General features: G+C 39.1%; 1 protein-coding gene across 2 annotated transcripts in view; it reads right to left on the bottom strand.

Annotated features, from left to right (window-relative positions):
• Positions 1-1448: 1448 nt before the first annotated feature.
• The window catches only part of dusp8a (dual specificity phosphatase 8a), a 100025-nt gene continuing 74302 nt past the window's right edge, over positions 1449-27171 (bottom strand). For both annotated transcript variants that reach the window (XM_088340918.1, XM_088340919.1), the window contains 4 exons: positions 13989-14155; positions 11744-11903; positions 9418-9541; positions 1449-8126 (listed from right to left, as the gene is read on the bottom strand). In XM_088340918.1, the coding sequence (XP_088197044.1) occupies positions 6956-8126; positions 9418-9541; positions 11744-11903; positions 13989-14155 (1622 nt within the window). In that variant the 3' untranslated portion in view covers positions 1449-6955. The remainder of the gene's footprint in view (positions 8127-9417; positions 9542-11743; positions 11904-13988; positions 14156-27171) is intronic.

Genomic DNA, 27171 nt, shown 5'->3' with positions numbered 1-27171 from the left:
GTTAAAAAAACATTCTCATGGGGTCCAGACTAGTGAATTATATGGCATAAGAAGAAGCCTTAGCTGGAGGGCTGGGGTCTTTTTGGAGGATTTTACCATAAAGCAATGATTGATTTTTTTTTTTTACTCAAAATATGTTTTCAATCACCAAGATTTAATTTCTTGTACAGTTGGGTGCCACCAGGATGTACTTGCCCAAGACACACCACAGGTTAAGAGATTCAACCAACCAATGTTTATCAACTGTGCAGTTGTTAAAAACAACAAAACAACATACAGACACTAATTTAAATTTGATTGAGTTTTCCTAATCTATTTTAAAAAGGGAGCTATAGCTTCTTTAAACTACTGCAAAGACAACCAGGTGCTACTTTTATTAATATGATTTCTTTGTACAGCATCATACAACACTTCTTTGAGTATTATTTTAAGTAACATGACACTGTGATGTGGGCATTGTTTTTATTTGCTTTTCTCACTGCACTGTTTCACCACACTTACTCGTCATTTGGGCCATCGCTGGATATAGGAATTAATATTAGGAAGTGCGGGGTTCCTCGATGTGTGGACAAAGATCTAATCAAAGTCATTTAATGACAATTTTTCATGCTGAAATCATTCCATGAGGTTAGAAACTTACTGATGAGTTGTGCCATACCATGTCTAATTAAACATAAAACAAAACATATTTTTACGTTTTGGCATTCTGGAACAATGCTTCTGAAAATGTATTCATACTTTATGGCATTGAATGAGTGAAATAACTATTTCATAGTGTTAGTATATAAAATAAAAATACGTATTTCTAAGAATTCTGTTTTCGAACAAAAGCCAAAAAGAGAGTCAAACCAAAAAATCAACAGTGTAAAGAAAATGCAATTACTATATTACAATATCAAAAAGACAATTATTTCTGCCATTGCGCAATATTGTACAAAATAAAGCCAGTAAGAAGCATTTTTAGTTCTGTAGCCAAACTGACGGGTTTTAGTTTAGGAAAAGTAACATGTTTACATTTTTGGTTGAAGTTTGTTGCTCTCTGGTTTTTAATGTCATATACATTTAGGGTGTTGTCACAGTAGTAGACCACTTTACTACAAAAATTGCACTTGAATTTGTCCTTTTCTGCAAAGAAATAAAAACATATCATTGTGCTGTGCCTCATGAATTGCCTCTGTCATTTTTAGCTTCTGGTTCGGGTGTGTAATCCAATTTGGCCCTCTTTTTTGCCTGGCAGGCATTGAACGAGTTGAATTTTAGACATTGACCATCTTAATCAAGATGTCAATATACAAATATACAAAACAATGTGGTGAAAAAAATAAAAATGATATCAATTGTGTTTTTGTTCACATCGACAGCAAGATTCCAGGGCCTCCGATGACAGCTTCCAGTCTGAAATCGAACGTCATCGAAATTCCCCGTCGAAACCAGAAATGAAAAGAAGAAGCAGCAGGACAAAAGAGTTTGTATTTTGTCATGTCTGTATTTTGTCTCATTTTCACAAAGAACATGTACAGGGGAAGGAAAAACCTTTCAAAATAACCTGAGGTGTTCTTTTTACTATTTCATGTTTTGGCGTCAAGCAGCCTACATATGAGGATTTTTTTCCACCATTTAAAAACTCAATGATCATCCACGTGTTGCTATTGACAACAATTTAAGAATATTCAATAAGAGCAATTCAATGACAACAGATTTAGCAAATGCGACAACCTGCATCATATTTGTTACATAGAAATATATATTTGGGAAACAAAACGGATGAAGGATTTAGGAGCTTGATTGGGGAAACAAAAGGAATCCATCATAAATTGTAGCAGCACAAGGTTAAATAAAAGTCACGGGTCGAAAGACACATTTGACACACATAGAAAAGCATCTCGCGTTACTAAGAACAAAGGTTTCACTTTTGTAAAAAACGGTTTTGAATCAAAGCAGAAAGGGAAAAAAAGAAAGCAAAATAGTAGGAGGGCATGTTTTATCCTACGGAGGACCGATCATGCTGTTTGTAGAAATAAATGTATCATTAAATAAATACCTACAAATATAATCACGTAATAAGCAAATATATGATATGACTGCAATTTGGGCAGCACGGCGGCACATTGGTTAGCGCGTGTGCGGCACAGTTCTGAGGTCATGAGATCGAACCTCCTGTGTGGAGTTTACATGTTCTCCCCGTGCTTGCGTGGGTTTCCTCCGGGCACTCTGGTTTCCTCCCACATTCCAAAAACATGCATGTCAGGTTAATTGGCTGGTCCAAATTGTCCCTAGGTGTGAAAGAGCGAGCAAATTGTCTGTCCCTGTGTTCCCTGCCCACTGCCAAAAGATGTTTGGGATGGGCTCCAGCAGCCCCGTGACCCTACTGAGGATAAACGGTGCAGATAATGAATGGATGCATAACTGCTATTCATTTATTTTTGCATGACATCATTTATTTGGTAATTTATTTATTTCGGTATTTACTTTGTTATTAATTTTGTTGGGTATTTTGTTGTGCAAATTGTCATTTTATTTTCTTATTATTTTGTTGGGTATTTCATTATTTTATTGTGGATTTTGTTATGCATTTTGTCATGTAATCATTTAACTATTTTTTTGTTTTGTACTTTGTTGAGCATTTTGCCATTTATTTATGAAAGGTATTCATTTGTTATTTATTTTGTTGTGTGTTTTGTCATTTATTTATTTTGATATGTACTTTTTTGTGTATTTTGTCTTGCGCATTGTCATTTGTCATTATTTTGTTTGGTATTTCGTTACTTATTTTATCGTGTGTTTTTGTCATGTATTTATTCAGGTTACATATTTTGTTGTTTTTCGTCTTGTACATTGTTGCACATTTTTGTCATTTATTTATGTAGGTATTTATTTTGTTACTTATTTAAATGTGTGTTTTGTTGTGTATTTTACCATTTAATTCTTTCTGTATTTCGTCATTTACTTTGTTAAGCATTTTGTCGTGTATTTTGTCATTTTGTTTATTTTGCTATTTGTTGGTTATTTAGTTTATCGTGTATTCTGTTGTGGATGTTGTTGTATATCTTGTAGTTTATTTATTTCAGTATTTATTTTGTCATGCATTTTGTCATTTATTACTTCAGTAATGCTTATTATTTTTCTATTCTATCGTGTATTTTGTTGTCAAATCATGTTTATTTGTATGGCCCTAATGTGTGTTTTGTCATTCATTTATGTAGGTATTTATTTCATCATTTATTTTATCGTGTATTTGGTTTTGGAGTTTGACATGTATTTTATCATTGATCTACAGTATTAAGGTATTCATTTTATCGTGTATTTTGTTTTGTACTGTCACGTTTTTTGTCATTTATTATGGTGTGTTTTTTTTTTATTAATGCATTTCAGTATTTATTTTGTCATTTATTTTGTTGTGTCATTTAACTATTAGTTAAATTTTCATTAATTTTGTCGTGTATTTGGTAATTTATTTATTTCAGTATTTAATTAAATTATTTTATCGTATCTCGTCATGTACAATGTCTTGTTTTTTGTCATTTAGCTTGTTATTGATTATATCGTGTATTTAGTCATTGATTTTGACGTGTTTTATCTTTGCTTTGATCCTACGTAGTTGGTTCTGCTGTGAATGTATAGGTGCTGCATTGTTTGTAAGGTTTATTATCTAGGAGTAAGGGGAATTCCAATTGTTAATAATAGTATAGGTCCTTCATAATGGGCTGGACTTTGCATACCTAAAAATCCCCCTGAAAAGAACTTTAAAATAAAAATGGTGCATCTATGAGTCTATGTTGGGATAAGCCTATGGGGTGTGTTTTTGGGTCAATCAGGGCTGGACTGCCTTGTGACAGCGGCGCTCTCTAAACTATTGGACATTTATTCATATTTTACACCTAAATATAGCATTAAATTCAAATACAAACAGCAGCCGAAATAATAGTTGTTTTGGGGGTTCAAAATGTCATAGCGAATTCTTTTGCTTCACTGCAGCTCTGCGTTCAAACTTTGGTGAGAAACACCAGAATCTGCTCTGAACTTGTTATGCCTTTCGACACAAAATACTCACGTGTCAAAACATGATCATGGACGTCTTCTGCAGTTGTGTTAAAGCAAGGGTCTCAAACAGGCGCCCTGAGGCTAAATATTGTGTACCCCCGCCTTAAAATTAAGTTTAATGTAAGAGCAGGCTATGGATGCTCCATGCAGGCAGGAGATTGTCCCCGCTTTTGAACTGAAGCTTAAAGGACAGTGGATGAACCTCGCAAATCACTTTTTGTGAGCTTCTGCTGTGTGTTCAACATGTTTGATCGGCCTGATCGTGGGCATAAAACACATTTTGGCTGTATTTGCTTTATTCTACATCGCAGAAAATAGATGTTACGATAAATTAGCTGAATTTTTATTATTCACTTTTTTTTTAACACGCATATGTAGTCTCTCCTGATTGATTATTTTCTTATTCATTCTCTCTTTTTTTTTTTAAACAGATATTATTTTAGAATTTATTTTATATACTGTATTTTCTGGACTAGAAACTGCAACTTTTGTCAAACAACTTTAACCCTGCAGCTAATGTACAGATGCGGCTAATGTAGGGGTCTACAACCTTCTCCATCGAGCTACTTTTTCGTTACTGGCACAAAGGAAACTCGGTTCGATATGCATTTTCAAAATGGCAACTTAGCTAGACGGCTTGCTAAAAAGCTAAAAAGGTAGCTTGATAGTAAGCTAGGAAGAAAAACTGGTAAAAAAAAAAACAATAGAGAGCTAGATACCTAACTAAAAGAGTAAAAACAATCTACATTGCAAGATAGAAAACTGACAACAAAGCTAGATAGTGTAGCTAGCTAGAAAGGAGGACAAAGTTTAGCTTGATAACTAATTTTAGTTAGATAGCATCCAAAAACGTCAAAAGCTAGCTAGATAGCTTGCTAAATAGCTGAAAAGGTTAGGAAGATAGTTAGGAAGATGGTAGAAGACTAAAAAAGGACCCATATAGCTAGCTAAAAAAAAAATGCAGTTTTTGCTCCTTCTCTTTATAAAACCCATAAATCGGAATTTAGTTTGTTGTATTTCCTGTAAAATAAATTAATAACTAGATTAATAAATAGATAAGTTTAATACACAAATATATTCTCATTTACTCTCTTAATTAATTGCATACAAATAATTATCAATACTTTATCAAATGTTTTTGTACTCAAAACCCATGAACTGTAATTTATTTATTTGAATTTCTAAAATAACTTGTTATTACTATGTTGTTACTATGTTACCAGGTTAATGATCAAAAATAGGCGTAAATAGATTTAGTCAACAAATTTAAAAGAAATCTTTTTACTAGAAAATCACAATGACCCAGCACTGGTGAGCTCTTTTCAGAACAGGTCCACGGGCACCTCAATTTCCCTTAGGAGACCCCTGGGCTAATTAATGTATGCATTTTTTTCCTAATGAGAGCCAGAGGGCACCTCAAGCAGAGAAGGTAAGAGTGAGACAGGAAGCGATAAGGAAGATGAAAGTCACTACCGCCAGTAAATACAAAAGAGGTTAAACACTAACGTGCTTTGTACATGAATAAAATAGGCATAAAGGACCCAATAATGGAAAATTAAAAAAAAAAAAGCAATACAGCTGGCTGATAAAGAAGGAAACAAAGGCGATGCATGTAAATTTCGCCATGATGAATCGATGGTGGGACGTTGAAAACGGTAATGGGACGAACAGGAGCCAAGTAAAAAGTCAAAACAGGCTTTCTGGCGTAACAAAAGCAGGTGGTCCGAACTGCAACACAGGCGGGGGTGAGCGACAGAAAGCAGATGGCACATGGGCATGGGCGGCTTATAGTCAGGTGTGGCTTATGTATGTACGAAACTTTTTTGCCTTTGAGATATCTATTAGGTGCGGCTTAAAGGCAGGTGCAGCTTATAGTCTAGATATTACAGTAGGTCTTTTGTTTTAAGAAAATTGAGAACAGTGTTGTATTTTTATCAGGGCTTTTCTTGTGAAAAACCTGATGCAGCCCAACCTCAGCCAGACCTAAACTCCGGAATCCCCTAAGAAATTTGTGTTTGAGAACCCTGTTTTAAAGTACCACTAGATTTGTTTGTGCCACCCCAAAAGAACTTGGTAGCCAGAAAACAGTGCATGTCCAACTTATAAGTCCCTCCCCCCAAAGAACAAACAGCACATTTTCTCACTTGAATCCAATGAATGTATGTATTTGTACATTTTCATAAATAGTTTACAGCAAATAATAATAGTTCAACAAAAAAGAAAATCAGATCAGTTCACAAAACATTATATTATATCTCATTGCCAGAATGAACAATAAATTAAAAGTCCTTTTGAGTCACTATACATATACAATATAGTAATATCGTATATGTTTTCCTCTCTGTTGCAAGCCTTTCATGATGCATGCTAAGTGGTGACAGGCAGCATTGCTAGGCTGTCCGTAACATAACCTTAAACCTCACTTCAGGGCTACTGTTCTTTAGGGTCAACGGCACAAGGGATGTTAAGCTGAGGCGCCGTCGTTGCTTTGGTTATATCCCGGGACTCCGAGGGCCATCTGTGCGTGCCTTGTGCTGTGGTGACACGCACTTAGCAATTGAACAGTATTACATGAGGTTTGAGGCTATCGGGCCACGTGCTTGATTCAGGTCAGGAGTTGTTTAACCATGGGAACTACATGGGGGGGTTCAAGTCAGTGCCCCATGTAAAAATGGAACTAATCTACATGATAAGGATGCAACATAACTCGGGGCAGTTTCACTGCAGAAAGTCTGTACCACCAGTATACACATTACTGCCTCAGGAGAGTTTAGAAGATTGTGGCCAGGTAGGCAGCACAATGTCGAAAACATTGTCCATCTCAGTTGGTGTCTTGAACACGGTCTAAGATTGAGACATCGTCCTTCTAAAGAGTTCTCGTTTGACCTTTCCTGTTGTCAACGTTCCTTATCTGTCAGGATACCTCAATGATCTCGAGGCTCCCCGAGAAACTCGACTGTTTGCTGATCTTTCCCAGTTCTTCCCGGGACCGTGTCTCCGAAATCCCCTCTTCGAATTCCATCTGGCAGCTACGTCTGTTAAATTTCTTGTCGGTGCCCGAGTTGCTGCTGTTGCCTCTTTTGTCTCGCTTCTCTCGCTGCGGCGTCGGGGGCTTCTCTAACGAGCATTTGTCTCGCAACAAAGCGCTTTCGCTGCAACCGAACGCCACATATGCCGAGCTGCTCCCGAACCTCACCGACGAGTCGCTTCCTCTGCCGTCGCTGAGCTCCATTTCACCCCCCTCTTTGCCGCCGAAGGGCCAGGGGGCGTCAGCGGTGGGTGTCACGGGAGTGACAGGGGTGGTGGCTTGGACAGTGTCTCTGTGTTTGGTCCACATGGCATCGGTTCCCATGGCAGGCAGAGCCAGAAGAAGAGACCCTTTTAAGTTCTGATTTTTTTGGTCAAGGGACATGCTAAGGGACTGAGGTTGAAGTTGCTGCAAATGGATCGGAGAATTGCCCGAGCTATGCTTGGCTTTTCTTCGGGGTCTGGATGCAGAAGAGCCAAGCCGGTGAGACCCCTCGCTCCCTCCATGCCCCAAACCCCCGACGCTCCCCATACTGCCCGGCGAGGGGAAGGGAGAGTCCGGGGAACAGGGACTGTCCAAGATGGGAGACTGAGAGCACACGCCATTGGAGGTGCCCGATTCCGGGCTGTCGAGTTTACACAGCTTGGGGACATCTTCGGAGTGTGTCGGCGCCACGGCAGCAGAGTGCGGACTATTAGGGGAGTACACAGATTTAATGTCCAAGGAAAAAGAGCGTTTCAGACGATTGGTGTCCATGATCCTCTCTGCTGAGAGGTGCAAGCCATTGAAGCCTTGCTGTAGGGAAGTAGGAGATGGAACCTTGGGCTCAGGGTTATTTTTGGGCTCTGCCACAGATGAGTCGTAGTTACTATGGTGACCATTCATCTGGAAACAGGCGTTGACCCCGTTCAGCTCTGAATGTTGCATGGAGTGGCCTTCGAGGTCATCACTGCTTGAAGTCAACGCTTGGAGTAGTCGCAAGTCTTTTTCAAACTCCAGAAGCTGGCCCAGGAAGTTAAAATTGGGGGATATGGAGGGTCTTCGGTCCTTTACAAACCTGTTGGATGCAGTAAAGGTTGATTTGATTAAAAATCCCTGTACTGACCTTAAAAGACCTTAGTGTTTGCTGTTTGTGTGTTTTAGTGCAGTGGTCGGCAAACACCAGGCCATTGACTGGTAATTTTTTCCCATTGTCTATTTACTGACACTGCTACGTTTTAGACTGAACTTGAACCAGGGCTTTGCAGTGATACGTTTAATAAAATCATTGGGTTCCCAAGTGCAGGCACAAGTACCTGTCGGCTGGGGCAACGGTCACATTGGAAACAATGATTCTTGCTTAGCGAAGATACAGTGGAGGATAAATCAAACCGAACTTTTGCGCTTGTAGCCAATCAGCGTCGAGAATGGTCAACCACGTCATGCTATAACGATTGTTAATAAACTTCCGGCTATGGAAAAACTTTTGGCAACAGTGTTGGAAGATGCATAAATCCCTAAGTCAAGAACAAGGTACTGAGACCACATAACACCAACAAGCTTTTTGCGGGGTTTGTTCACTTGGTGAGTTTGTATTCTAAATTACTTGGCACGAGGACTGATGTGACGTTTTGATTTAAATGTGATGATAGGAACCAGATAGTGTTGATACTGGCACGTCTGCCTCACAGCTCAGAGGTCCTGGGTTCAATTCCGACTACCGGCCTCCCTTTGTTGAGTTTGTATGTAATCCCTTTGGGCACTCCGGTTTCAACCCACATTCAAAAAACATGGCTGTGATTGACCAAGAGCCCCAGCGACTCTTGTTAGGATAGGCAATTTGGAAAATGAATTTTTGTGATATTAGAGGACATCTAAATGTTCCACATGACTACACAGTAGATTTGAGCTCCATATTATTAATATTGTTGTTATCATTCTATCCATCCATCCATCCATTATCTGCAACATTTATCCTCACCAGGGTCGCGTGGGGCGCTGGAGCCCATCCCAGCCATCTTCGAGCAGTAGACAGGGGACACCCTGAACCGGTTGCCATCCAGTCGCAGGGCACACAAAGACACACAACATTCATACACTCACTCACACTTAGGGACAATTTGTAGTCACCATTTAACCTGCAATGTATTTCATTGGAATGTGAGAGGAAATCTAAATACTCGGAGAAAACCCAAGCAGGCATGAGGAAGAACATATAAACTCCGCACAGGAAGGCTGGTAGTCGGATTTTAACCCATGACCTCAGAACTGTGCCGCAGACACATGACCTTTTGTGTGCGAATACACATAATTATTGTTTTTTATCTCCCTGTTACTTTAGCTCAGCCGGATGCGCGAAGTAACCGTACCTGTAGGCATCATCCGATGACAGGCCCATTGTCTTCATGATGTACGCAATGGCGATGGTCGCTGAGCGCGAGATTCCAGCCAAGCAGTGCACAATGACTCTGCAGTTTGACACCTTGGCTTTGTCTGTGGGAGGAAATCAACAGGTTGAGCTCAGGCAACACAAGTGTACACAATGGCAGCAGCACAAAGTCGCTGACAATCAACTCTTTCTAAAAGAAACTCGACATTTCCTGGAAGATGACAAATGCTCTCCAGAACGGAAGTTTTGTAACCGGCACTTTTGTTTGCTCCGTCTTTGTTAGCGATGACAATGGACAGAGTTTTGCAAATGTATCGGACCCCCTCCCAAGAACTTTTTGACATATTGCCATGTCTTCGGGCTTCAAACTAGGTCAACCCAAAATATTTACTAAAAATTAACAACATATGAGACACAGTTGTGGAAAAAACCCAATGTATTCAACATTCAATATTTTGCTAAAAAATAAAAACTGAAAAGCAGTCATTGCAAAAATATTGGCACCTTTTTAGTTCATACTTTGTACAACCTCCTTTTGCTGTAAACACAGCTACAAGTCATTTTGGGTATGTCTCTACTGTATATGTTTTGCACATCTTGAAAAAGATATATTTGTCCATTCTTATTTAAAAAACTTCTCAAGTTCCCTAAGGTTTGATAGTCATCGTTTGTGGATGGCATGTGTCAGATCTTTCAAATAAGGCTCTATAAAATTGAGGTCTGGACTTGAGCTTGGCCCTTTTAACACCTTTATATTGTTACTTTCAAACCACTCTATTTTAGATCTTCTTTTTTTAGGGTTGTTGTCTTGTTAGAATGGTGATTGTGAACCCAATTTTCAGGTCTCTTACAAATTCCAACAGATTTTCTGCCAGAATCGCCCTTAATTAGAAGCTATGTATTTCCCCATCAAGTCCCTGCTAAAGAAAACTAACCCCAGGGCATGATGCTGTCACCACCAGGTTTGACTGTGGGGATGGTGTTTTCAGGCTGATAACTAGTGTTTCTCTTACACTGAACCTAACGCTTAGCATTCTGCCCCAAAAGTTCCATTTTAATGTCATTCAACCAGAGTACCTTTTTACACGTTATTTGTGTCTCCGGTGTGCCTTATCACAAACTCCAAACAGGCCTTTTTATGATATTGTTTTTGGGGGGTTACTGTATTTGTGTTGTTGGATATTTTCCCCTTTAGCTGGTGAACTGCGAAAAAATATCTATAAATGATTACATAATAAATGAAATAACAAAAGCAGGGTTTTAAATCAGAGTTGCCGGACACAACCGAATGTTTGATCTTACATTACACACAGTCCAGCATTTTTCCGAATTGCTCAGTCCACAATTGAATGGATTTGGGAGTCCACAATTGAATGGATTTGGGAGTACAGTCCATAAACATGCCCGATTAAAGTAGCCGTCGACGATAAAGCTCCATTGGGGTAGTGCAAGCTGCTGTTTAGCAGCGGGCAGGAGATTTAGCGCTATGCTAACGTTAGCAATATATTATTTGTGAGTGTTAAGATAATCAGGGATCAGAATGGAGATTTTCATTTTCAGCTGAAATAGCCAGCGTCCAGGAATAAACCAGGGCGGAGCCCCCCCCACCGCCACCCCCCCCAAAAAACCTGGGTTTTAGGCAATTTACTTGTCCAAAACCATGCTTATATTTATCATTTAAGTAACATTTTTAGAAAATTGAAATAATTTGCCCACATAACTGATTTTTTTGTAAATACTGCAAGATAAGTTCAAATGCAGTTCAGTCCGTGCAGCTTGTGCGATAATGCGGCCAATTTTTCTAACGGCCGCCAGGGTGCGCCAGAGCAATAAAGGAAAGAGTGAGACAGTCGGATTTTGAATTTGTTTGCTACGCAAGAGAAAAAGTGAAAAAGTCGGAATGCCTTTGGGGTTCAAAAACAGCGGAAATCCGCGGATCCGCGGAAAATTCTGATCCCTGGATAATGTGCTTCACTTCCACAATTACATTCGTAAAGAAGGAGGATTAGAAATAAACAGACAATATCGTATCAGACGAACTAAGTGAACGTTTGATGTATTTTTAAAGTTGCTTCTCCTTTACGCTCTTTTATTTAAAAAGGCTACAATATCCAAAGTTATTTTTCTCATTATTTTTCTCGAATTATTTTAACAATGATGCCATTTGGATATTGTCATCACCGTGTTCTGCTGAAAGACTTTGCAGACTTGCATCCTATGCAATATGGCTTCCAATATTATTACATTTGGGCATCACAGATGATCTCCTGTTACTCATCTAAGTGATCCAACAACTCTCACTTTACCTATAAATTCATTTGTTTTGTCCAGCCAAGGAAGAAGCTTCTCACAGTAGTTGTCATTGACTGGGATGCGCATGAAGTGGCTCTCGCTGATGAAATCCGGCTTGGGGCAGGTGTTGCTGGCGTTGAGTACATACGTGATACCGTTCTGAGACATGAGATCCTGCAGATGCAAAAAAAAAAAAACCTGTTTGACAACTAGTTATATTTACTTACATGATGAGTTAATATAGGAGTGGGCAAACCATTGGAGTAGCAGGCTGCATTGGGTTGAAAAAAATGCATAGGTGTCAGGCCAGAGGGGGAAAAAAGGCAAATTAATCTTTTACATTTTTTTGTAGATGCCGATAAAATGTCTGTAATCTAATACAAAGGGGGAAAAGGGATAACATCAGCCAATCTATTCATAGGATATTTTTAATTTGTCTAAAAAGGGACAATTTCATCCAATTGGGTTTGAAACACTCAAATATACAATTTGATTTATTTACAAATAAAAGTTTATTTAAGGTAATGACAAAATAATAAGTCCCTTTCTTAAATGTGGCGTGCGTTGTTTGAGGAGTCCTTAAAAAGTTTAAAGTAGAATATTTTCTGGATTAAGTATGTGTTAACAATGCCCAAATGAGTTCAAAGGGCCTTTATCTATTTTTATCTTGGGGGTTAGAGAGTGACATCATGCCCATCATTGCAGTTTTCTTGTTAGTGTAGCATGAAAATGGTGGAAGTAAGAATAGGCCTATTTCAAATACAGTCCATCGCTAACCCAAACCCCAAAAAGATGAAAAAAAGCATTTTTTTTAGTGCGTTTCAGAAAAGCACGTACTTGCATGTGAAACATAAAGAGCTTGACAAAGGCTGCAATGATGACCTAAGCAAGAAGATGGTGCCAGCAAGTAGAAAGTTCCACAATCCGTACAGCACCTTTAAGCACTAAATTTGATTTTGTGCATTGAAAAACATCAATGCAATAGAGTTACTTCAGAGTGACCTTTATTTTGGGTAAAAACTCAGGAATGGCGTTTTTCTCAAACGTTTTTGGGTTGATAAATAGAAGTCAGCAAATACAGCTACAGTGGGTGGGTTGGCTTGGGCGACATCCAGTGAACATATTTAAAACTGCAGGTCATTCATGTGCCTTTTTTTCTCTTGTGCTTCTATCAGCATTGTCTTGCGGGCTGGATTCAATAGCCTTGGTGTGCCTGATCTGGCCCGCGGGTTGTAGTTTGCCTACCACTGAGCTAAAACTTTAGCAACAGCATACCTGTCAACCTGTACGTTTTTGCCGTACAAAGTATTTTTATTATGTATTTTAAGACGTGCATGACGTGCAAAAAAATCTGTGTGGAAAAACGCAAATTTGTCACTGATGGGTACCATCCGGTATACACCGACTATCACGAAACGGCAAATCAATCAAGTCAAACTAGTTTGCCGTTGTAGCCTCTATCTCCGTATAGTATTTTTCGTTGCAAACGAAGCGAGCGGTTTGATGCTACTGTGCGCATGCGTCTGCTGCCTGGGGATTCCCCAATATGCATCATTCCGATCACACGTTAACAAAGTCTTAAAAAACATCGGATTTCATGTGGTAGTTGTTTAGTGAAAGGAAGTCCGTCTCTTTTTAGAGAACTGGCTTTTTCGGCTCAACTCATTCAAGAGAGCTCTCGAACGGCTCACTTGCTTTGATGCATTATATTACGAATGATTATGTTGTATAAAGAAGTTAAGAAAAAAGGAAGTATAAAAGGAGAAAATGAAAAAAGACAGGTTTGTGGTTATCCCTTTAATCAGTATATTACCAACAATAATTTAATGCAGAAAATGAATTAATAATTTGAATAAGAAAATGTATTTTTCTACTTAATTATATTTGCATGTATTTTTCCTTCTACAGTAAACATCCAAGCAACTTAATTTTTGAACATTTTTTTAATAATAAACCTCATTCATGTCGAGCAACTCCTTCTCTCACAACAACATGTTAATTAGCAAAATATATGATATAAAGAAACACATATACAATATAGCATGTTAAACTACATAAATAAACACGTTTGGAAAAAAAAAATTGTGTAAGATTATTTTATATTTTGTAAGGGAAAATACGACAGTTTGTAAGGGCATGGAGCCGTGGAGGTTGACAGGTATGCAACAGTGAAATGGAAATTAAAAAAAACCTATTTTTTTTCATAGGCCAGAATGCAATGTCTGCCATCAGAGGCTCAATACACACTACAATACATACCCTATTGAGAACATCCTTCTGAGAACCCAGGTAAAGGTGTGGCAGGATGCGAGTGGGCCCAATGTTGGCCACAGGCAAGCAGGGCTGAGACAAGCTCATGGGAAGAGCCGTGGCAGGCTTCCCTTCACACAAGCCGGGGAAGCACGAGGAGAAAGCAGTGAAGCCTCCTGTTGAGACACAAACAGCATATTTACCATATTTTCCGCACTCAAAGGCGCACGGTATTACAAGGCGCACCAAGTACTGGCAGTAAGAATGCCAACGTTTCACTGCTAGACCATTATTGGCATGATTGACATACAAAAAGGCATTAAACCAAGGGTGTCAAACTCATTTTGGCCTGGGGCCACATGTTAGAAAAAAAACCTCACAGGGCCAGACAAGCAAGCAAGCAAGAAAGCAAAAAAGAAAGAAATACAGAGAGAGAGAAAGTGAAAAAGAGAAAAATAAATAAAAAAGAGAAAGAGAAAGGTGAAGAGAAAGAGAGAAATAAAGAGAGTAAGTGACTCAGAAAGAGAAATAGAAAGAGAGGAAAAGAGTGAAAAGAGAGAAAGACAGAAAGAAAGTAACATAGCTCCTGTTGCTTTGGCGAGTTGTGTCTGGCTTTGTCTACAATAGGGGGACATATTTTAAACTGCAGCGGATTTTCTCTTATGCTTCTCTGAGTGTTGTCTAACGGGCCGAATTAAAAAACCTCTGGCCCGCGAGCTGCATTGTTTGACACATGTGCATTAAACCTCGTCCTTTAATCACACTATTTTTACTCACAGTCCCAGGAACACTGATTTGCATTGTGCATTCCGATAGGTTAAATTCAGTATTCCTGGTACTGTGAGAAAAACTAGAGTGTTATGAGATAAGCTCTAATGCTTTGTTGTTCTCATATGTACCACTGGTCTAGTGGCAAAGTGTTGGAGCTCCCACCGCCACTTCTTGGTTTCAATTACCTTTGCATACAATGTTTTGCAAATTAGGTCAGCGGTGTTAATAGGTTTCAACAATCATTGCTCAAATATGGAGACATACAGTAACATTTTTTTTATGCAGGACCTTAAAGAGTAACACATACTTATAATTACTGTATGCGCTTTAATCTTATCTGCCATATTCTGTGGTTAATAAGGTGCCCCGAGTTATAAGTTCCACTTTCAAATTTCTGGCCAAAATGGGTTTTAAGGTGTGCCTTATAGTCCAGAAAAAAACAGTACTTGAACTGTTTCTATTTAACATTCAGGCATTAGCAGAGTAAACGATTTCTAGATATTTGGAGCTGACCCTCGATTATGAAGTCTGGCTTCTGCCTTGTGCAAGAGAAAGCAAAAAAGAGGCTCTGTCTTTCTTCTGTGTGAGGTTAAGTGCAGGGTGGCCAGGAATGTGCGCGCCTGGCCCTTTAAGAGGCAGGCGGCTCCACTTTTGGCATATGTGTGTGTGGCTCTGTTTCCTGCATGAGCTCATGTCCTGTACAAGTACATTGCGTCAGGCCTGGGGAATGAGAGGGGCCACAGGTGCACGGTCGGGACAGGGGCCCAGGAACATCCCCCTGACAAGCGTTTAGCGTAACACACACACAAAACACCCTGCAACAAATCGTTACACAGTGAAAAAAAGAATAATCTTTAGCGCCTGGCCCACTTTTCACCCTGAGTGACTCACAACTGCTGGGCCCAAGACACAGTCTTTCCAACACACACTCATCATTACTCTGCAGCATTGTGGTTGTATAACTACAGGGTAGGGGCCAGAGGGAGGAGGAAGGGGTGAAGTGCGACCAATGCAGGAACTGAAACGCTATTAAGGTTTGGGGTGGGCGGATCCATCTAAATAACGACATTATCAATACTAAGCAAGTACTCGGATCCTATCTATACTACTGTCCTTGTAACGATACTTTGCTCCTCCACCAGTTTCCTTTAAAGTTTCATTCTGAAAGAGGGAAATCATAATTTGAGGGGCTGTAGTAAATTCAAAATCCCAAGGGTGAGAACAACCAGGAAAAGTATGTGTGTGTCTGTGTGTGGAGTCAAACTTTGGAATAATTTACAAGATGAGATCAAACAGTGTCCAACTATTCATGTGTTCAAATTTTAATACAAAAAAACATTACTGGCGAAATACAGGGATGAAGAAAATGGGATATGAGTGAGATTGGAAATACTGCGTTTAAGATTATGGTTAACTTGTTGTTATTGTTGGTATTATGATATCATAACTGTTATTATAAATATTATGTTTATTTTCATTGTTGTTATTATCATTGGTGCCGTAGTGATATTTGGTAACTAGTGGCATTATGACATTGAAGGATGGGTATTACGAACACATCAGTATCGACGTAACACATTAAGTTATCAGGATAACTTTAGCATAATGAACATGCTTACCAAACTATAAAAATAAAATAAATATTCATGGTAAACCTGTTTCAGGGCCAAGCGAGTCAAACCAAAATAGGCAACATTGGAACAAAAATATAACTAAAACATCTTCTAAATTTAATCTTTATCCAGTGATAGTCCCCTCAATTTGCGACATATACTCCATGTGTGACAATTTATTTCTCCTTCTTAATTAAGCATTTTTTTTGTCTGGTGCCACTTATACTTTGGGAGGTTTATAGTCCAGAAAATACGGTAACGGCAACTGACTGAGCGGTGACATCAGCGCTGATAACAGATGGACCGATAAGAAGAGAGCCGAAAACCAGGAACAACGTCTTTGTAGCCGATGGCTGTGTAAATATGACTACGTGCATCATCTATTTGCACAATACTGTTCTCTGGGTGGGGCTTCAGTTCGAAACGGACAGCGCAGATGAGGAAGGGAAGTTCTTTGAAAGGCTTTCCGACTGAAGCGCCGCTACATTTATAGAGGGGCAACAAGGAAGCGGCCAAAACAACAGGAAAACACTCATGTAATACCACAACCATTTCCCTTTCTACGTGAGAACATTGTAAGAGTGTTTGTTCAAGGTACACGAGAAAGGACGTTACACTGTGGACACAGCGTGTTTGCTGGACTGCATGCATAAGGAGAAAGTGTCCCGGAACTGAACTTGCAGCATCAATGAGGAGTGTCTTCCACAAATATACTCACGTTTGTAGCACATACTGTACAAAGGACAAAATGTCATTTAAACATGCGTTTCGCATACCTGTCAACCTCCACGGCTCCATGCCCTTACAAACTGTCGTATTTTCCCTTACAAAATACAAAATCATCTTTTGAATTAATAATTTATTTAATAATCTTTTTTTTCAAACGTGTTTATTTATGTAGTTTAACATGTCATATTTTATATGTGTTTCGTTATATCATATATATTGTTAATTAACATTTTGTTGTGAGATCCTGAGTTGCTCGACATGAATGAGGTTTATTATAAAAAAAGTTCAAAAATGAAGTAACACTGGAGAAGGAAAAAATACATGCAAATATAATTAAGTAGAATAATACATTTTCTTATTCAAATTACGAATTCATCTTCTGCATTAAATTATTCTTGGTAATATACTTATTAAAGGGATAACCACAAACCTGTCTTTTTTCATTTTCTCATTTTATACTTCCTTTTTTTCTTAACTTCTTTATACAACATAATCATTCGTAATATAATGCATCAAAGTGAGCCGTTTGAGAGCCGGCTCTCTTTAATGAGTTGAGCCGAAAAGCCGGTTCTCTTAAAAGAGACAGACTTCCTTTCACTACATAAAACCGCTCGCTTCGTTTGCAACGGAAAAAAACGATACAGAGATAAAGGTTTCCATGGCGAACTCGTTTGACTTGATGGATTTGCCGTTTTGGGATAGTCGGTGTATACCGGATGGTACCCATCTCAGCTCATCTCATTAGCTGCACCGCTTATCCTCAGTAGGATCGCGAGGGTGCTGGAGCGCATCCCAGCAATCATCGGGCAGGGGACACTCTGAACTGGTTGCCAGCCAATCGCAGCGGATGGTACCCATCATTGACAAATTTGCGTTTTTCCGTACAGATTTTCTTGTACGTTGTACACATCTTAAAATGCATAATAAACGTACTTTGTACGGCAAAACCGTACAAGCAAGTTGACAGGTATGGTTTCGTGATAGATTGACTAATCAAACACTTCACTTTTCCCATATGCACGCAACGCTAACATTTAATAGAAAAGAAAATATTCATACATGTTCTTATTATTTGTTTTATAGTGATAAGAGGAAATAATCAGATATACACTGCATACATTGCTAATAAGGTAAGTAACCATTTCAGCTGCTAATGTGTTTTTAACGCAATAAACACATGGTGTATACGGGCCCATTTCGAGCAACCAGCATTCTAGTGTTCCGAAAGTAAATAGTGTTTGCTAATTGTGCCAGAAGGCTATCGGATGATTAAAAAAACCTTGTGCAATGTTGTTAGCACAGCTGAAAACAGTTGAGTTGGTTGAAGAAGATATACAATTGACTTTCCTTTGAGCTAGTTGAGTATCTGGATAACTACATTTGTGGGTGTGATTAAACTTTCAGAATGGCCAGAAAAAAAAAATCATGTGACACTCGACAGTCTATTCTTGTTTTAAGAAATGGCATTTCCAGGAAACTGAAGATCTCCTACAAGTGTGTACTACTCCCATCCCACAACAGTACAAATAATTTTTTTACCAAAGTAGAAAGAGAAGTGGCAAGATGACAAGTACATTAGAGTCTCTAGTTTTAGAAATGGATGCCCTACAGGTCTTTAACTAGCAGCTTTGTTAAAGAGCACTCGCAAAACACCAGTTTCAAAATCTACAGTGAAGAGGCGACTCAGAGATGCAGAGTGGATAAGAAAAAAACATTTTTATGTCAAAAAGATTCATATGGGAAAAATAACAAAGACATTGGACAACTTATCCATTATCTGCACCGCTGATCCTCAGTAGGGTCGCAGGGTTGCTGAAGCCCATCCCAACTATCTTCGGCCAATGGGCCGGGGACATCCTGAACTGGTTCCCAACCAGTCGCAGGGCAAAGAGAGACGGACAACTCCCTCGCTCATTCACACTTATAGGGACAATTTGGACCGGCCAATTAACCTGACATGCATGTTTTTTAAATGTGGGAGGAAACCTGAGTGCCTGGAGGAAACCCACGCAGGCAGAGGGAGAAGATGCAAACTCCACACGGGGAAGCTGCAGTAGCTAGAATCGAACCCTGGACCTGTGCAGTGTGGGGCTGCGCGCTATCCACCCATCCGCCGCGCTGTCCCATTGAACAACTCATTTGATAAATTAAAGTCTGTGGTTGGAATCCAGCAAAAAAAAAAAAAAGTAGCAAATATCGAATGTTCATTTTTTTCTAAAAGTAGATAATGTTTGACTGTCACAAAACTGTTCTCGATTAAACAGGTGATTCAAGTCGATGAAATCATCGTACGTTGAATGAACAAAGAGGAAGAATGAAATCAAAGGGAAAAATGTCGGGCCAGAGTGCGACTCAATCAATGAGTGACAGTTACTGGAATGAAGCGGCTCAAGTCGTAGATAAGAAACTCCAGCCAAGTGTTGTTCTGAAAGCCGCTTAAATGACGTCAACAAAATTACAGACAATTGCCTCCCTTGTAGGCAAGGTTAGTTTTACACAGCCGGGAGATTATTCTCATTCTGTCACTTGACCCCTCACCCTTCCTACCTTGGAGTTGTCGTGACGACAATAAGATAGATAGATAGATAGATACAGTGAGAACTCGCTACTTCGCGGTTCCACGTTCGCGGGTTTAGAGCTTCGCGGGTCTAAAAAAAAAAAAAAAATATATATGTTTTTTTTTTAAAAGCATTTTTGAAGGGGCGTCGCTACTACGCAGATTTTCACTTTTCGCGGGTGGATTTGGTCCCCATTAACCGTGTCTAAAAAATAATAATAATATAATAAAATAATAATATATATATATAAAAAAAAAAAATTAAGCATTTTTGAAGGGACGTCGCTATTTCGCGGATTTTCACTTTTTGCGTGTGGTTTTGGTCCCCATTAACCGCGATAACCGAGGGATTACTGTAGATAGAAAAAAGAGAAAACAGGGGTCAGTTACACTTCTTAACAGTAGATGGCTATAATGCCATGCTACATCTTTTGTCCATGTTTGGTCGATTGGCATTTTGATTTTTTTCAGTTTTATTTCCTTTTTCTTACCATAATAATGCGTCCCAAGATAGTGATAAGGGGAAGGAAAAGTGGAACACAGTGACAAGGACGATAAAGTTGAAGAAGGAAACAATCGCGAAATACCAAAATGGTGTATGAGTGCCTGCTTGAAGTCCTGCTGGAAGGTGGAGTGAATGCTTGTCATATTTTTAGCTTTTCCCAGTAAAGTTATCCCTTGCTGCATTGCAGCAAACTTATCGCGGTTTCGCTAAACAGTTGCCCCGCCCTTTTTCTGCTTGTCTGCCTGCGTATCGATGACATTGCAGTCAGAGTTATACACAAATGTAAAGAAACTTGACAAACCTACATTATGTATGCACAGATCTTTTTTTTTTAAGTTTCTCTAAAAGTCCTCATGTCAACTAAATGCTATGGACCCAAAAAAAGCATCGAAAGACAAAGGAAGAGGCTTGCTATCGCCAACAAAGTTGGACTTCTCCACCCTCTAAACTTGCTCCGGAGCCACATGTCGGTCATTGGCTGTCTATAGTGGCTCCCTGGTGCTCTTTCAAAAGTGTTTGATAATGGAAAAAAATATTGTTTCAGTAGGACAAAATGGAAAGTATTTGTATTGTTTTCTAATGAATATAGATATATTATGGTTCCTGTCTTGTAAGGCTTTTAATTTTGTGCACTCTAGAATTTTTTTTTGGGGGGGGGTTGCAGACCAGAAGGTAAATACAGTTTTCCATAACGGCTACATGATGTAAGGCAAAGTGTATCGTGTCCTTAATACAGGTATGCAATAAAACGGCAATATTTTTTAATATTATAGTTTGACTGTACAAGAGATTACTTGTAAAAAAAAAGTACATTGTACTGTTCTTTAATTTGTTAAACAAATACTTGGGCCTGTTATTTGTTAACTTACTAACCAACTAAATAAATAATACTGTGCAGGCTTTGACTTATTGCGGAACGTTTTTGGAACACAACTCCCGCGAAAAACGAGGGATTACTGTATAGTAATCTTTATTATCTACATTAATAAGTGATTATTCATGATGTGGTATATTATTTATTAATATTTTGGTTACACCATTTTTTTTTATTATGTGGCTATTCTAAAACGAATTTAGGTGGTCAAGTGTATATGCTACTTTGAAGTTGTTTTGGTTTTGCCGTTTATTTGTTAAAAAAAAATTGAATATATTCTACTATCACTGCTTTAAACTGCACAATCCTTTATTCGATAAATCGGGGAAGTCGAATGTTTTCTTAATTTGGGTCGCAGCTTGACAGTTGCCCCACCCTTTTCTGCCTGACATTGCAGTCAGTTATACACACACGAGTAAGGAAACCTACATTATGTATGCACAAATTTTTTTTTTAATTTTCAAGTTTCTCTAAAAGTCCTCATGTCAAATAAATGCTCTGGACCCACAAAAGCATCGAAAGTCAAATGAAGAGGCTTTCTATCGCCAACAAAGTGGGACTTCCTTACCCTCTAAACTTGCTCCGGAGCCACGTGTAGGCTTTTGGCAGTAATATTTTGGGTACAAATTTTTTTTAGTATTTGGCTATTTTATAAAAATGTAGGTTGCCAAGTGTATAAGCTACTTGAAGTTGTTTTGGTTTTGCCATTTATTTGTTAAAAAAAGTTGAATATATTCTACTATCACTGCTTTAAACTGCACACTCCTTTCATTCGATAAATTGGAGAAGTCGAATGTTTTCTTAATTTGGGTCGCAGCTTGTCATTAGGTTGGAATGCTGGGTCCTCGAGTCAGACCAGTTGAGAACTACCGCTCTAAAGTCCAACGCTAGACAGATATGACCTCACCATCTCCAGAAAAGAAAACGACGACTCGCTGCAATCGCATTGAAGTCTTTGAAAATATCTCGTGACACACACGCCAACCCAGCTGTCTCTTAACATGACATCAGAAGGTCAACTGGGAAGGATGATTTCATCGGCAGCGCTATGCATGATGACCAGTGTTGGGAGAAACGCGTTACAAAGGAATGCATTCCTTAAATCACTTTTCTCGGTAACGAGCACTGCGTTTCTCCGCTACTTTTTAAAAGAAGACCATGAATTAGAATGTCTTCCTTTCTTTGACTATTTACTCTTTGCTCACATCATTAAAAGAGTGGATATCACTCAACTTCTTGTGCCTTGACTCTGAAAGGACCGAAATGCTAGTTATTGGTCCATCTAAATGCTGTGACTTGTTCTCAAAAACTGCTGTGAACATTGACTAAATGTCATATCACCCAGAGTGACTCAGTTAAAAACGTAGGTGTCATATTAGATCCCGATTCGTCCTTTCAAACACACGTGAAGAAAATTACTAGAACCGCTTTCTTCCATCTTCGCAACATTACTAAAATTCGTCCTATGCTGTCTCCGTCGGATGCGGAAATTATAATACACGCTTTTGTTACTTGCCGTCTCGATTACTGTAATGCACTACTCTCCGGTCTCCCGAAGTCCAAAATCAAGAGTCTTCAGCTAGTACAAAATGCTGCAGCGAGGCTTTTAACCAAGAAAGTTTGATCACATTACCCCAATTTTAGCTAACCTGCATTGGCTCCCTGTTAGCTTAAGATGTGATTTTAAGGTTCTCTTAGTATTATACAAAATCATGCATGGACTTGCTCCCTCATATCTTTCAGATTTAATTTCCCCCTATGTTCCGGTCCGGAGCCTTCGTTCTGAAAGCGCTGGTCTACTGGTGATCCCAAGAGCCAAGAAGAGTTCCGCAGGTTCGAGAGCAATCTCTATCCCGGCACCGGTGCAGCGAAATGCTCTTCCCCCTGAGATCCGATCTGCAACCTCAGTGGAAATGTTTAAATCTAAGCTTAAAACACACTTCTACTCTATAGCATATGAATAACTTATATTTTTTGTTGACAATATCTGTGTATTATTTGTTATTGCAACATCCATTGCAGCCTGGTCATCCTGAAAGGGGGGATTACCACATGTGCGTTTTTCCTGCCCTCATGTTGGTTTCAGATCAGGGGATGGTGTAATAACAGTCTGTTATAATAGTCTGTGCAATAACCTGTGCAGCCCTTTGAGACTCTTTGTGATTAAGGGCTTTACAAATAAAAACGACTTGACTTGAATCATACAGACTTAAATCAGCTAGCAACGCTGTGTATATATCCACCAACAAAATGCAACTGAATACAGTTACGGTGGCGCCGTCGCAAACATAATTCCTCCCTACTGATATTCTGCTATTCTTCCTCCTATATTTTCTCACATCCAATCCAAGCCGTATTTACAACTATAGGATAAAATATTAAAATCAGGGGCTCAGTTAACGTAATATTTGGTTGTGTGTCACCAGTAGCAAATGGTACGCAGGGACGTTGCTTAGTAAGGAATAACCAAATCAATAGATTAAACATGAGGACAGAATTTACAGTAAAGTGTCCTGAATCTAGGTATTTTTATCTGTAAAATTATGTTTGCAATACATAATATTTGGAGAAAAGAGGAACACGTTTTGGACAGTATCTGAAAACAGAATATTTTTTGGTTTTCAGTCTGATGCGGAAACAATAATTCATGCATTTGTTACCTCCCGTCTCGATTACTGCAATGCACTACTCTCCGGTCTCCCGAAGTCCAGAATCAAGTCTCTTCAGCTAGTACAAAATGCCGCAGCGAGGCTTTTAACTAGGACAAAAAAGTACGATCACATAACACCGATTATGGCTAACCTGCATTGGCTCCCAGTTAGCCAAAGATGTGACTTCAAAGTTCTCTTAGTATTGTACAAAATCATACATGGACTTGCTCCCTCTTATCTTTCAGATCTGATCTGCCACTATGTCCCGGTCCGAAGCCTACGATCTGAGAGTGCTGGTCTTCTGATGATCCCGAGAGCAAAGAAGTCTTCTGCTGGTTCGAGAGCGTTCTCCATCCGGGCACCGGTGCTGTGGAATGCTCTTCCCCCTGAGATTCGATCTGCAACCTCAGTGGAAATGTTTAAATCTAAACTTAAAACTCACTTCTACTCCATTGCATACGAATAACCTACTCCTCTTGTCGGTTGAAAATAGTTTGTGTAATATAGTGTAACAATCTGTGAAGCCCTTTGAGACTCTTCGTGATTTAGGGCTATACAAATAAAAATGACTTGACTTGACTTGACTTGAGCTCAGAGACAAAATGGATATGGAGTGCTTTGGCTGTGTTATTTTCCAAGCTCTCAAGATTGCACAAGCCAAGAAATATGAAGGGTTCACTGCTTCCACAGCATGGAATACACATTTTCTCCTATTTTTTTTTAATTAGGTGGCTATTTTAAAGCGGTTTTAGGGGATCTGCTTCAATGTGACTATCAGATGGTGTATAGGTTTTCTCCCATTTATTTTATTATGTGACTGTTTCAAAGCAGTTTAAGAGGCATTACACGCCAGATTAAATGGCAGCCCAGATTCGTGCAAGTGGAGATGGCGTGCTGGGAAAAGGGAAAAAACAGACTGGATCTTTTTGTGGTGACTATGGGCCTTTTGGTTGCTTCTCTGATTAGTTCTACCCTTGTTTGGGACGAAGGTTTAGTAGGACGGCCAAGTTTTGGTAGATTTGCAGTGCTTTTATACCTTCTCCATTTTGGTATTGTATTATTATTATAGGTTATCTCCTTGCATCCCATTCCTGCCTTGAACTTTTCCACAACTATATCCCGGGTCTGCTTGGTGATTTTTTTGGTATTAATAATTTTGTCATAATACTTAATAATGTTGTCTGTTTAAGTGCATTCAAATTGAAACTTAATGACACACAGGACCGCTCTTTTTGTCATTGTAAGTCATTTAGCTCAATAGTGGATCATTCAGAAGTCATAAGGGAACTTCTGCACTCAGTTTAAAATCTAACATAAAATGTTGAAAAGTTTTTCTTCTACTTTACAATTGTGTCTCACATGTTGTCAATTTCTAATTCTTTTATTTTGCACGCGGAAAGAGGGCACTATGTCGCCATTAGTAGCGCTCTCCAGTGCTGACTTCCTTTTTCCGTTTCCCTCTGGCTAATTCATCACTTATGCAATGGCAACTAACCTCCCCCCTCCCTTTTCCTCCTCCCTAGCCGCTTCTCTGTAGCAAACCCATCTCGTGGCTTCTTTTCACATTTTAAGTCTTGCTATCAGGAGCAAATGTTTTGTCAGTTTATGCAGAATTGAGTTACAAATGCACCCGCAGACAGTTTTGTGAGGGGACGCACACCATGTGTCGGCCACGGCTAATAGGATCTTTGCTGTTACATCATCACTCCTATCGGTACAATCGACTGCTTTATCTATCACTACAAGTCAACCCGGCTGACTCCCTTTGATCAAGCTACTGCAAAGTGTGTCCAGTACATAACAAAAAGTCAACTTGGAAAAGTGAAGGAAAATAAAGTAAAACATAAATCAGGAAGGGAAAGAAAGAGAGCTAGAGAGAGAGAGAGAGAGAGAGAGAGAGAGAGAGAGAGAGAGAGAGAGAGAGAGAGAGAGAGAGAGAGAGAGCTACAGAAAGACAGCATTAGAGTAAGACAAAAAAGAGACGGAGAAAGAATAAGACAAAAAATAGAGAAAGAAATAGAAAAAGCAAGAGGGATAAAAAGAGGAAGCTAAATAAAAACAAGAGAATGAGAGACAGACGAGACATGAGTCAAAGAGACAATGGAGACAAAGAAAGAAACAATGGAAAATAGAAAAAAAAGCCAGGAGAAAGAGAGAGAGAAAGACAGAGGATGAAAGAGAGAAGGAAAGAGACTGAGAAATAAAGAGAGGAGAAAGAAAGAGAAAGAAAAAATGAAATAATGAGAAAGACAAAAAAGGGAAAAATGAGAGAAACGCACCGGTCCTAATTCGATGGAATTCACTTAGTTAAATACTTTAAGAAGATAAATCTGCCCCCGTGTGGAAATGGCGGTCTCTCGCCCATATTTTCCCGAAAAAGAAAAGAGCATGCATTGTGGTGAATGAAGGTTATGTTTAGTTAATGGAGTCAGATAACTAATTCGAATAATTTGGCAAATGGTACATTTTTAATGTATTTCATTCCCACACATGTTTACCCTGAGTGCCATATCTAATCTCATACTAATTGACAAAGACAATTCAATGTTTTGATCTTTTCTTCATCACAGGGACCCACAGCCTTCAAGCACTAATTTGTGCACGGATGGCCGCTCCGCACCCCTCTATTGCTCTCCTTTTCGGTTCATATCAGGGGGAGACATGACGCCATCCTCCAGCTGTCCCAATGAGGGACATTAGCATTTCAATGCGACCCCCTCCCCAAATTAGAAAAAAAAAACATGACATCATTGCACGCATGTCTCACTCAGCTCCACAAAGGTTGAATTGAAAGAAAGGGTTCATGCGTGTGTTTGTTGGGGGTTGATGGGCAATTGTGTCATCATGGAGAAGATTGACAGTGCACAGATGAGACAAGAGGGTGATGTCATCTTTTCAGGCAGGCGTGCTGTAGACTGCTAACTATGTGGTTGATTAACATCCTGTACAATGGTTAATCTGCTTTTATCTCAGAGAAAAGATAGCAACAATGTGTCACATATACTGCTGTTCCTAGTGTGACTAAAAAACCTCTCTTAAGCCTCACCTAATACAGCAGGGATAGGGAACCTATGGCTCGGGAGCCATATATGGCTCTTTTCATGAGTACGTTTGGCTCCAAAATAAAATGTAACTATTGCACATCTCTCTGTGGCCTGTGGAAACAAATTGTAAAGCGCTTTGGGAGGTCTTCATTGACTTGAAAAGCGCTATATAAATGCAGACCATTTACCATTTAAATTGCCCAAATATTTGTACAGTACGAGACAAATCTCGACCCATAAAAATGTTGCAAAATGTGTAGCTTACATTTTCAGTTGGAGGACGTTCTTCCCATTTCAATTTACCACTAGGAAATGCAACCTTAAAATTTTGCATGGCCTAAAATAAATGTCCATAATTGATTCTAATCCTTATTCTAATACACATTTCATACCGCCCTGTTAACTGTTTTTCTTTAAAAAATAATCAACTGTGTTTGAAATATGACAC

Source organism: Urocampus carinirostris, chromosome 7, assembly GCF_059441175.1.
Source record: "Urocampus carinirostris isolate Australia breed hairy pipefish chromosome 7, RoL_Ucar_1.0, whole genome shotgun sequence".
NCBI lineage: Eukaryota > Metazoa > Chordata > Actinopteri > Syngnathiformes > Syngnathidae > Urocampus > Urocampus carinirostris.
The sequence above is the reverse complement of the archived record's forward strand: the minus strand, read 5'-3'. Positions and strand labels throughout refer to the sequence as shown.